Source organism: Carassius carassius, chromosome 7, assembly GCF_963082965.1.
Source record: "Carassius carassius chromosome 7, fCarCar2.1, whole genome shotgun sequence".
In the NCBI taxonomy this organism is placed as follows: Eukaryota; Metazoa; Chordata; class Actinopteri; order Cypriniformes; family Cyprinidae; genus Carassius; species Carassius carassius.
In genome coordinates, this window is record NC_081761.1 from 28,196,580 (window position 1) to 28,209,596 (window position 13,017).

The 13,017-nt window shown below is 38.8% G+C and overlaps 1 protein-coding gene across 6 annotated transcripts in view; it reads right to left on the bottom strand.

Moving 5' to 3' along the window:
* ctnnd1 (catenin (cadherin-associated protein), delta 1) overlaps positions 1-13,017 on the bottom strand; it is a 31,559-nt gene that overhangs the window by 1,781 nt on the left and 16,761 nt on the right. For 4 of the 6 annotated variants that reach the window (XM_059554436.1, XM_059554442.1, XM_059554437.1 and 1 more), the window contains 18 exons: positions 11,101-11,172; positions 10,483-10,608; positions 10,117-10,397; positions 9,760-10,035; positions 9,352-9,607; positions 8,653-8,875; positions 7,401-7,593; positions 6,606-6,723; positions 6,034-6,187; positions 5,610-5,627; positions 4,496-4,561; positions 4,250-4,377; positions 3,543-3,693; positions 3,222-3,417; positions 2,930-3,120; positions 2,774-2,821; positions 2,080-2,162; positions 1,700-1,800 (listed from right to left, as the gene is read on the bottom strand). In XM_059554436.1, the coding sequence (XP_059410419.1) occupies positions 1,741-1,800; positions 2,080-2,162; positions 2,774-2,821; positions 2,930-3,120; positions 3,222-3,417; positions 3,543-3,693; positions 4,250-4,377; positions 4,496-4,561; positions 5,610-5,627; positions 6,034-6,187; positions 6,606-6,723; positions 7,401-7,593; positions 8,653-8,875; positions 9,352-9,607; positions 9,760-10,035; positions 10,117-10,397; positions 10,483-10,608; positions 11,101-11,172 (2,640 nt within the window). In that variant the 3' untranslated portion in view covers positions 1,700-1,740. Of the gene's footprint in view, positions 1-1,699; positions 1,801-2,079; positions 2,163-2,773; positions 2,822-2,929; positions 3,121-3,221; positions 3,418-3,542; positions 3,694-4,249; positions 4,378-4,495; positions 4,562-5,609; positions 5,628-6,033; positions 6,188-6,605; positions 6,724-7,400; positions 7,594-8,652; positions 8,876-9,351; positions 9,608-9,759; positions 10,036-10,116; positions 10,398-10,482; positions 10,609-11,100; positions 11,173-13,017 lie in introns of those variants that run through there. The other 2 variants (XM_059554439.1, XM_059554438.1) reach the window with 2 other exon arrangements.

A 13,017-nucleotide genomic window follows, 5' to 3' on the forward strand; every position in this document is an offset into this window, starting at 1 on the left:
GGTACTCGCTTACATTGATAAAGGAAAATGATTCAGTAATGTGTCATCAGACAGCTGAGATGGGAATTTGTGTGCATTACACAATTCACATCAGCCATTTTATGTGCCAAAGTGATGACGGATACAACCACTGAAACATCAGTCATGTGACCAGAGTGGACACATAAGAGGAAGAGATCAGTGTTGGGGAGAAACTAAAGTAGCAACACTACTAATGGAACGTGACACTGGCTGAGCTGTTTTCTGAAAATATTTTTTATTTAATGTACTTTTCAGTCGTTTGTTTCAACACCAGATTAATTAGAGCTCTAATGAAAAAAAATCAATACAAGAATACATAAAAAAAAACAAAAAACAGGTGAAATATTGACTATTCAGTTTTTTTTTTTTTGCTTTAGTTGTTCATTGTAAATTTGTTTACCGTATTTTTCGGACTATAAGTCGCACCTGAGTATAAGTCGCATCAGTCCAAAAATACGTCATGACGAGGAAAAAAACAAGTCGCACTGGACTATAAGTCGCATTTATTTAGAACTAAGAGAAAACATTACCGTCTCCAGCCACGAGAGGGCGCTCTAAGCTTTCTTTGGTAGGCTACAGGAGCACTGAGCAGCATAGAGTGCCCTCTCGCGGCTGGAGATGGTAATGTTTTCTCTTGGTTCATTTCTCTGGGTTCATGTCAAATTAATTTTGATAAATAAGTCGCACCGGACTATAAGTCACAGGACCATTCATTTGAATTTAAAGCTGTTATCCCATTAGATATCCTTGTTTTTGCACCAGATAAATGGCTCCAACTGAAAAAAAGAAAATTACAATTGGAATCCATTTTACCTCGACTTTAGTAGTTAAATGTTTCACAAAAGAAATATATATATTTATATATGTGCGTGCATGCACATTTTTATTAATGCGGTCAAAGGATTAATCATTGTTAAATCACATCCAAAATAAGTTGTTTACATAATGTGTACTGTGTATATTTATTATGTATATACAAATACACATTAAATATTTTGAAAATATTTACATGCATATATTTATATTCATATAATTTATATTATATATAAAAATATTTAATATAAAATTTTTTTTCTTAAATATATACATGTGTGTGTTTATATATATATATATATATACACACATACACACACACACACACACACACACACACACACACACACACACACACACACAAATATACACAGCATACATACATTATGAAAACAAAACTTATTTTGGATGTGATTAATCATTTGAAAATACTAATTTACACACACACACACACACACGTGTAGCGGTCACTATTTTTATTTTTTATGTACATTTTTGTGCAACTTAAACCTGTCTTCCTATTTGACATTATTATTTTTGTATGAGATAATTTTTACTACTGGGGCCATAATTAAGTTCTAAAAATCCATTACGATAAATTAATTCATTTTAATAAACAGCTTGCATGCCTAACTGCATTTCAGTAGTTGTAGCTTAATTCAACTACTGTGAAACTAAAGCTTTCCAATTTTAAAGAAGCTTCTCCAACACTGGACGAGATTTACAGAAATTAGTGAAAACCATTTCCACTCAAGTTCAGAATAACAAAATAAAGTTAATGAGGGTTAGAACCACAAATACACTGAGCAGCACACATACACTTAAATATCCACATGAAGGCCATGCAGAAGGTGGACACACATACCATGCGTGCTCATGCACTGAGTGGGGGGGAGGGGGAGTGGCCTAACCATCATAAGAGTCCAACAGAGGCAAAGAGCCCCGCCTCTCCCCATACATTCCTCCCTGAGAGTCAAAGAGAAAGAGAGAGAGAGAGAGGATAAAAGAAAGGGAAAGGCATTGAAGAAGAGGTGAGTGACAATGGGAGGGAGAGAGGTGTGTGAGAGTTAGTTGAGGTGAGACCCCTCCTAGTATTATTAGTGAAATCACAGCAGGTTAATAACAGGTTTCAGGTTGTGTAGTGTGTGAGTTTTGGGAGTCTGGTGTGCTGAATTGTTTGTGAGGGAAGTTTAGTGAGAACAAGTTTGATGTGTGGGTGGATGTTCCCTTGCAGGGGTGTGTTACCTGAGGTGCCTCTCTGTCAGAGCGATCCAGAGTGTCGTCTAAAGTGTTTCTCCGTCCTCTCTGGTCTAGCGTAGAGTAAGCGTCTGGCATCACAGATAAAAAGCATTTTAAGTATTAAAAATACTTTTTTCCCCTCAAGAAAGTCACACTTGTATTCAGCAAAAGTGATCATCTGTAACACTGTGTTTACCATTTCTTTTTTTTTTTCCAAAATTATGTTAAAATCAGCATATTAGAATGATTTCTGAAGGATCATGTGACAATGAAAACCTAATCCACCATTTGAAAATATGGCTAAAATGTCATTTTTAACACTGTATATAACCATTAGGTGCGTCCCAGATCCTGTACTTATGCACTATTCTATGATGTTTTTAGTATAAATAGTGCATTCACACTGAAAATTCCAAAAAGAAAAAGAGTGCACTCGCGGATGTAAACACGCGGATGGTGCACTTAAATAACCGCAAAAATGAAGTGTGGAATGTTGGACACACTTCATACACTCATCTGTCACAGCTTTAATTACGTAGCGAAGGTGGAGGGGCTATCAAGCTCTGATTATGAATGACAAAACATCCTTATATAATTCATGCACTACATGGTTGAGTAAATAGTGTACGAGTGCATAGTGTATAGTGTGTCATTTGGGACGCAGCTACAATCTATGAGAATAAAGTATGTGTTTTTTTACCTGGTCCCATGTCATTAAGAGGAATCATGTCTCGGTCCTGTTTGCCCCCTAACAAAGAGACCCAAACAAAGTCAGATCACAAAAAACACTGAGATGTTTGTTGCATTAACACACTAAAGAGCATTCAGCAGGAATGTGTTTGTGTGTGTGTCTTACCCCGGTCTATTAGCGGCAGGGTGCTGTCCTCGTATCCTCCATTGCTGCGGTTGTTGTTAGGAGGGTTAAGGTTCACCATGAAGTCAGTTTTCTTCCAGCCATCTTTCTCCAGCGTGCGACGGAGATCTTTGAAGCCCCACACGATCTGCAGCACCTGCCCAGCGCCACGCACCTCCCGATCTGAACGGTTGCTATAAGGGAAAGCGGAGGATTGGCATTTGCAGTTAAATACTTGTTCCTCTTCAGGTTTCTCCAATTTGACCAGACAGTTTTAAAAATCACTTATACATACCCGTCTTTGTTGATGAGCACCAGTCTCTCGATGCCCTGGGAGCTGCGCAGGGTTTTGGCCGCATCCACGCTGGAGCCGACCACCTCCGCCATAGTGCTGAGAACAGACACCACCGTCTCCTCCGAGAGCACGCGCGCAGGCTGACTCTGACCACCGCCTGGCAGATTGGCCACCAAGTTAGGCACTGCATGGTTCCCTACACAGAGAGAGGAAGAGGGGAAAATACACTGGGATTCGTTCACTGGGACTGTCCAAATATGGCTTTTTAAATATGAATAACACTGAATGGACATGAACACGTTTACATGTTTGCTCACATACCTAGCAGCTCACGGTTGCGAGCATCAATGGCCAGGTTTCTCAAGGCTCCGGACATGGCTCGGACCACACGGTCGTTCCCATGAGACAACAGCTCGGTCATCATCGGCAGGCCATGCTCCTGTCTGACCACTGCTCTGATGTACCGCCCATACTGAAGAGAGAAGGACAGAAGTTAAATTAGAAAACTGTCAGATTTTAAAAAACAAAACTTGATTAAAAAACAAACATTAAAAAGGAATAAATGATGATAGACAAGAGCTGCTCAAACATGACAAAAATAAAATTTTATTATTATTATTATTATTATAACAACAACAAAACCACTTTAACTCCTTTAATTGAATGTTTTTCAAATTTAATAAACGTTATTACATGGTCATGTGGCATAGTTAAATCACCCTTGGGATACGTGAAAACCAATCAGTATCAATAAATAAATATGGCATATTTATTGTAAAAGAGGTCAAATGATACTTTCGTTTACTTTTCTCCCCACTGATGTCCACTTATGTAAACTAAATTGTTTTTACAGCCTAGCTTCCATAAATGCTTGTATTTCTATATTAAAGAGTTCAAGTTGCATTAGGTTTTCATAGTAAATCAAGCTTTTAATTACATAATAAAAATATGGCTCCTTTAATGATGAATAAGTCTAATACGGTATCATATCTTCATACAAAAATCTATTCAAAGTGACTATAACTCACAGTCCAGCGGCCCGCACACAGGTTCTGCACGGCCCCCGCCGCCGCTTCCAGAACCGAGGGGTTCTTGCTCTCTTTCAGGAGAGAAGTGTACACACGCACCACCTCTGGCTGGAACAGCAACTCATAACCTACAAAACACAATCGGTACGCTTTACTTCATCTATTATTTAACTACAATACGAAGGAAACTAAACAAAGCATTAAAAGCATTAAAGCATTCAGAGCGAAACAAGACTGTCATTGTACCTTTGGCTGGTGTGCTTCTCTTTGGAATGTCAATGGTATCTGATGTTCCATCATCCTCTTTTTTTCCTGAACAAAGCAGACGACATGAGCAACAAGTGAAATATAGTAGTGACACATGAAGTGGCACAGAAATCTTATCTGCTGTTTAATGGTTGTGATGTCATTTGTGATTTAAGAGGACAAAGACTTCTTCAGACACAGTTATGGCAGAGGCTACGTTCATTCCCTAAGGAAAACCCCATGTGCTTTAATGACTGATGACTTAAAGCCCCAGTATACTTCAAGCCAAGTCAAAGAATAAACTGGTGTGATGTCATTTCAAATAAAATCAGCCCAAAACAAAGTCCATTCTGAGCTTGAAACGGCTGTGCTAAAGCAAACTTTTCATTATAAAGTCCACCACAATGAGTAGTGAACACCTATGAAATGACCATTCGACTTCATAGAGAGGTGACAAAGTGCAAGTTTAAAAGAATCAGACAATTCTCTTTTAAGAGGTCTATATGATTAAAGATTAACAGTGAAGGTTTATAAAGAATGGAGTTATCAGAAATGATGCGTTCTGGCATCCTCTGTTGGCTACTAGTGAAATGTTATAACTACAGAAAACATTTTTACAGAGCACCCAGCCACACAAAAATAATATCTAAACGATTTTGAGGACATTTCCTAGTTAGATTTGTAAACTCATGCTAAAGATTTTTTGTCCATGATATGTCTGGATGCCTACTAGGCTTTAAAACGGAGCCCTAGAGTTTAGTGTCCAGCGACATAATCTGATACTTGTTAATGATTCCACGTCTACTTCCTTCAGATCAATAAAAACCTTATTTGTGTGACTGGTCCCCTTAAAATGCCTTCTACTTCACCAAAGTAGTGCAGCTCATAAAACGAATCTGAAATGGGATATATATATATATATATATATATATATATATATATAAAAACATTATTTTCCCCTAAAACACCCTTGAGACCTGTAACAGTGTTAATGATGGGTTACAGTGAGATGAAAAAATGTGATTCCCATGAAAGCAAAGCAAAGCCTTTTTACTCCCTCCAAAAAAAAAAGGAAAGAAAATAAAATAAAAAATAAAAAGAGAGTAAAGCTTACCTTTGGAAAACCACTCGTCTGTTACAGGATAAAAAGACGTACGGATTGAAAGCAGAAAAGACAGATACAGAAGAAAATGAGAGGAAAGGACTGTTTTGGCATTAAAAAAAAACTGCAATAGTGCCCCAGCCACCATACAATTATTCAGCAACAAACCCACAATGCACACACTCGTGTGAAAGTTATGCACATCGCATCTCCTTCGTGTGTAAACAAACTTGATCTGGCACATATCAAACTTACAAGCTTAACACACTTTAAAGTGTGTCCTATGATTAAGACAAGGAATAGACCTGGCCTCTTGGTTTGGTTTACACAACACAGATCATGCACTAGAATGCAAAGATAGCAAGTTAACTTCTTTTAATTGATGACGGCCCACAGCCAGTGCCTGTGTTTTTCTTTAAATGAATCAGACACGCACCTTTGCCCTTTCGGGAGCTGAAGCAGCCGCCCTTTTGGGACGGGGCGGGGCCTTGATTGACAGGAGCCGTCTCCTGATAGCGCTCGCAGCCTGGTATCTCCCGATGCACCTGATAGGACAGATTCCTCAGCAGACACACACTGTTCTCAATCAGCTGCACAAAGACATAAACATGATTAAATATTAGATACCGTGTAAGAGAATTTATCAGGACAGCTACCAATGCAAAATTTTGTTTTAATATATAAAATAATTGGAGACTTATTCTATTAACTAAAGAGTAATATGTGAAGTATGTAATATATAAGTATATGAGTTTAATAGCAAAATAATTATTATATATATTAATAAAGGTCAAACCCCAAAACAAAAACCACTAGCTCTAAATAACCCTTCCCTGACCCAAATAATAACACTGCATCAATATGCAATAATAAAATTGACCAACAATGCTTTGTTCCCCCTTTGCTCTTCCCTAAAACGCTCTACTTATGTGCTTCCCTATCATAAAAAGAGTAGTGCGCACTAAAGTACAGCTTTCAAATCCAGAAAGGTCAAAGTCCAGTTGTTACCTTGTTGTCCACATCTTTACAGTTGATCTGTGACTGGACGATGTACATGAGCGAGTCGACCAGTCCAGTGCACTCCCTCAGCTTCCTCCTGGCCTCGCTCCGCTCCGAGCTCACATTCCTGAGAGCAAAACGTCATGCAACTAATTAGGACACAGCCGGTTTAATGTTTGGTAAAGTTTGGAACGCACAGAAAGTTTTCGCTCCAGGACATCACCTAAAACATATTAACCAAGTGTATACACAGATGGCATCTGAAAAGCTGAACGGTGAGGGTTATAAAGGCAAGACACCGTTAGCTCTACTTAAATGTAATCACAGTGTAAAACCATTCCTCCGACTGCTTTCTAAAAACAGACGAGTAGGAGAAGTGAAGGACACTCTCAAAGAGAAGCACTCAAGGGAAATAAGTGGACTCAAAGATCACATTTCTCTCTTTTGTCCAAACTTGGTCCTGATTCTTTCACAGCCTCAAAGGTTCCTGATCGCAAACACAATTCAATAGCATTTCCTTTGCACTTCACTCCTTTCTTCGACATAAAATGCAGTTTCCTCACACACACACAAACTTTCTTGACAGGAATTCTTTAGCAGCACTGAGGCACACCCCTCCTCCCTTTAACCTCTTTCATTAATCTGAATCATAAAACTGTCCCTCCTCAATACATCCTAACACTTTCCTTCGCCTCTCTCTCTGACTTAACTACTCTTGATTCTCAGGCTGAAAAAATTATCATTTGAATTCACTCTCAGCCACTTTGGATAAAAGCTTCTGGCGAATGCATGAATGTAACGGACCTTAAGCAGCCAGTGGTGTTGGTGAGTGCCGTCTCCCACTCCAAGTGTCTGGGTTTGCAGCTCTCCTCTCCCCCTTCGTTCCCCCTCTCCCAGCCCGAGTGAGGAACCATCACCTCGTCGGACAGGGCATGCAGCGCGTGGTCAACGATCTCCATCTTTACAGAGTCGTGAGATGACAGGTTCCACAGCGTGCCTGAGAGAGAACGAGCCATCAGTTACTACAAAATGTAAGCGACAAACTGTCTTGCCTTGTGCTTGAATCACCTGAAACAGGTTGGTAACATCAAAATGCTAATTGACAGAACATGATTTGTTTTTTTTTTTGACAGAAGTCTCTTATGCTTACTAAAGGTGAATCTATTTCATCAAAAATAAAGTTAAAAAGCAATATTTTGCAACATTATAGCTTTTAAATAGCCCTTCTATATTAAATATTTTAAATCAATTTATTTCTGTCACTTATTTCAGCCATTACTCCAGTCTTTAGTGTCACATAATTGTTCAGAAATCACTCTAATATGCTGATTTGGTGCTCAAGAAATAGTTCTTAGTATTGTAAACAGTTGTACTGCTTAATATGTCAAAATGATAATTATATTTTACCAGGATTGTATGATGAAGTTCTGAAACAGAAATATTCCAAAATCTTATAGGTAAACGTGTTTACTGTCACTGTTCGATCAAATGTAATGCCCTTTAAAAAAAAACAATTACAAAATTACAAATTACATTCAAATATGATTAAATAAAATTCAAAGTGTATTAAAAACAACCGAAAGAACTAAAGTTGAAATACACACATTTTCGAAATGCATGTTATTGATCTTAAATGTAAATGATCAATCCATGCACCTTTTGTTTTTTCCTTTGAGCTCGTAATTTTTAAATCAAAAGCTCAGTGAAACGACAGATTTTTATCTGATGACGTTTTACTGCATTCAGATCTGCCTCCAGCCAATCAACAACCAATGGATAAGTCCCTGTCCTATATTTTTTCTTTTTTGTTAAAAATATGGATTTGTTGCTAACCCCAGACGTGACGTCTACACTGGATGTGGCAAAGTAAGCATTTAAAAATATTTGTTGCTAACAAGGCAGCAGTTTACTGACTGGGATTTGTTTCGTCGCATCCATTGTAGATAGCATCACTGATAATAATGATAATCACACTACACCACGCCATTCACATCCGGTGTGGAGACGGTGCAAGTCTGTTTCATTGTGACTTTACTAGCATAAAAACCGTTTGTACCCGTTATGGTGTCAGTAAGGTCCTGATCTCTCGTCTTCCTCAGTAGCCGCACCAGCGCGGGAATTCCGTCACAGTTCTTGATGGCTATCTTGTTATCTGGATCTCGTCCGTATGAGATGTTCTTGAGTGCTCCGCATGCTGCGTAATGCACCTCCTTCTTTGGGTTATCCAGCATGGACACGAGGGCAGGGATCCCCTTCAGTCTTCTTACTTCTGACTTCACCTGCAGAGACAGAGAGGAAAGACTGAGGGCATGGAATCTGCACAGACACCATGTCATTTGGGTGACTTCTCAAAAGCCAGTACTAAGTGATTAAATCACAGGCAAATCAGAATAAAAGTTTGGCTTGAGTAGGTTTTTAAATTAATACTATTATTTAGCAAGGACTAACAACAAAGGAGTTAGTAAAGACATTTATAATGTTACAAAAATATTTTATTTAAATAACTTGGCACATTAAAGTTTGTAAAAAAAAATATTAAGCAGAACAACCTTTCAACAATTCTGCTCAAGAAACTTTACTATCATCAAATCAGCATATTAGAAGGATTTCTGAAGGATCATGTGACACAAAAAATTTAAGTAATGACAATTACTGAGCAATACTGTTTTTTAATTAAAAACCAACTTTTGAACAGTATTGGATTTGACGTTTAAATATACGTTTGTCCCAGCACATTGTGTACATTCATACTAACCTTATCATTCTTAAAAGTGAGATGTTGCAAGTACGCTGCAGCGTTGCTTTTGACAGGGTCCAGGCGGTAGTTGAGCATAGCGATGACTTCAGGAAGCTCCGGCTGCCTCCATGTTGTGGGGACGGGGCCTTTACGCAGTGTGCTGTCCAATGATGCCATGCTGCCTCTCTCTCCCTGAGCCAGCGGAGCTCCTCCTCCCCAATAATATATATCACCAGCTCCACTCATATCACCATCCAGTGTGCCCTCATATGACCTACACAAAACCAACAGAGGTTCAAGCTGACTGACTTTTTTTTTACTCCCTTCTTCTGTGAAACGCAAAAGCTGATATATAAAAAAAAAAAGTGGGTAAATATAATTTTCTATTCCTTTAATACCTTTTCCAGTCAAAATGAATACACTTACCCTGTCCGGCGTGGAGGTGGGGCATGATGTGCATGTGCCAACCGGGGCATTGTGCTGTAATGCATGGCTGGTCCCATGCCATAATCAGGTTCGTCATATCCCAGGCTCCTCTGATCATCCTCCAGGCCGTATGGCTCTGGTACAAATCTCTGTATGCCAGAGATCTCCATAGCACTGCCCATACGTCCTACCTGGGGCTGGGCTGTGTACGGGTCCAACTGCGGCCGACTGTGGGTCCGATACGCAGAGTCCAGCGTGCGATAGGCCTCCACGGGCCTAAAGAGAAAGAACCAGGTAAATTAATTAGTACATCTACAATGCTCGCTCTCACACAATGCAAATGCAACAGGCACAGACCTGTAGCGGTCATCCATTCGTGTTCCTCGGCTAAGACTGGTGTAGGCTTCAGAAGGAGGGTAGCTGCGGAAATCATCATAGCCTGGTGGTCCATAGTGATAGTTACGGGGGACAGTAGCGGTGGGGTAGTCCATGGGGCCAACCGGTGGCCTGTACACACGGTCCATTGGGGTATTACAACTTGGCATCCCAGTGACTGAACCAGTGCCATCAAGGGAAAGTGTGTCGGAGACTGAGGGAATGACTGTTCGTGTGGTAGTCGTCTTTGTGACCTTCTTTACCTGATAAGAGGAAGCACCATCATTATCCTTCCAAAGTGTTCATACTTGACAAAATATTGTCAGTATAATTAGATTGCACACTTACTGTAGTCTCAGTGCGACGTGTGGTGCCATCATCACTGGTTTCAACTGAAATAATTGGCATCGACTCACGGGGGTCCTCCTCCACAGTGACCGACTCAACAAAATGACCCGGGTCCAACATCCTGTACTGTAGCACAGACGCATAAACAAAGAACAATAGTGAGCATAAGGCAAGAACAGGAAGTGTGTACACTCACGCAAACACACCATCTGGAGAATTCGCTGGTGGACGGTAATGACAACACAACAACAAGTTGTGAATTAAGTGTGAAGGTATGCGCAGGAGTACATTTCACGTACACTGACACACAGGGTTCAACAACAGAGACAAGAGCTGTTTTTCAAAGCATAAAACAGATGAACAAGAAAGCATTTTAATTTACACAATTTACCTTTTTTTACCTGAATAAAGGGTTTACAAAAAAAACGAAATGTTTTTTCCTGACATAAAATAACTATAATCATTATTTAGGCCTATATTTTATTATAATAATAATAATAATAAAACCATCTTAAGTAATTCACTTTTGTGAAAATATTATTAGCAGTAGTAGTAGTATTCATATTATTAATCTAGTTGCACAACTGGAAAAGGATCCATTGCGGACACCATACTAACCTGAGTCCCGTTTATGTATCCCTCGCTTAATTTGAGCCGTTCTAACTCTGCATCACCAGTGACACGGCCGTTCTAAAGAGACAGAGAGAGAAAAATTACAACAGCCCGAAACAACAACGAAAAAGAGAGAAGCGGTCAATGTGGCAAGTGATCATGTCAGTGAATACCCAGAGAGACCACAAATTGTAGCAGGACCTCGGATTAAATACCTTAACAAATAAACATTTTCTTATGAATGTTCATGCAAAGGATGCATAGGGATGAACAACACTTAGAACAAATGACTTAAGTTAATGAGTCCATTGCATAAGAGAAACATGACAATGTTGCAGAAATGGATGATGGATGAATAAATGACTGCCAGGAATGAGAAGAGGATTGACTTTTACTAGATAATATTACTCATGCTTTTACATGACAATGGCATGCAGCACCATTCACACTTCAAGCACAAATTCTCTACACACAAACCAGGGGAAGTGGGCTGCTGTACTATTCCCAGTCCACAGAGGGAGCCGTGAAAGTAGATGGTAATCTTAGCTGACAGGCGGGCTTGTGGGAACCTGTCAGCAGGTAGGACCTGAGCCTGCTCAGCATGTTAAAATCTACACAACTATGTCAACAGAGAGCAGATACATATGATGGCGGCATTCCAAGCACTGCTGACCAGCTTATCTTTACATACATGTCTGTCTCTGTGTGTTAAAGTGTGCTAGAGAAATAAATGGAAAAGATTTACAAAATAACCTCTCTACTATTTACTCGCCAATTTAAGCCATATGGTACTTTTATGTGATGATAATACCTAGATCTCAATCTTTCTGTAGTTCTCCGTATCATTCGTACCATTGTGGTGAATACAACAATGTGGAGCATCAAAATGTGTTGCACAAGCGTCGAATGGTGGTTCTCTTGCTCCATATTCAGTGCAAATGACATTTAAGAGTTATGACAGATGGAAAGCTTTTTAATTAAATAAATCAAATTAAAACTACTGAAGTGGTGGCTAGAATGTTTGGACTGTATTTATGGTGCTTTATATTAATTTCTATAAAGTCTTTATTAGTAAATAAAATCAAGTCCCTATTTATTATTATAAATTGAATTAACACAAAGTGCAACCTAGACATCCTGCAAAAGATCATGTTGCATGTAAGAAAATAAGCCGTAAGATAACGGTCTTATTAAAATAAAGGTGTTATTAAAGGGATAGTTTACCCAAATAGGAAAATTGTCATTTAATCTCCCTCATGTCGTTCCAAACCTATGCTTTTTTTTCTAATGTTGAAGTATGATCAACTATCATTTTCAGTGATTGAAAAAGCAGAAAAAAATGAGATGAAAATCTTAAAATTAGAAATGTTGGCACTTAACTGAATAAATCAAAAACTCACAACTGACTGAAGTTATACAAAAATACTTAAATGACAAGCACATAAATTGCTCAAACTAAAATGGAAATGAAAAAAGGCCAATTCAAAACATTATTAAATACTACATTATTATATAAATAACACTAAAACAACAGTTATTTTACACTAAGATAGAGTATAAATGACAGAATATAGATTTAGGTGAAGAACTGCCAATTTTGAGATATTATGTTTGTCTGATGTATGAGTGCCAAGAGAAGCAAAAGTTGTCTATGCATCTATCAAGCCATGAATAAAACCTTCAGATCTTTTGAAATCACACACACAGTCGACGCCCTCGAAGGAGGGGCAGTTTCTAAGTAGAATCATGCAACCAATCAGAGAAGTCTTCTAGTCTGAAGTAAACTGAGATTAAGACGATACTTGAAATGTTCGCATTGAGCAATTGCCACCATAAAGATAGAGCTTTCTGACATCCTCTACACACAAGGGAGACTCATCTCACAAAACCGGTTATCGCTCCACTCACAGGCATCAGAGGAAG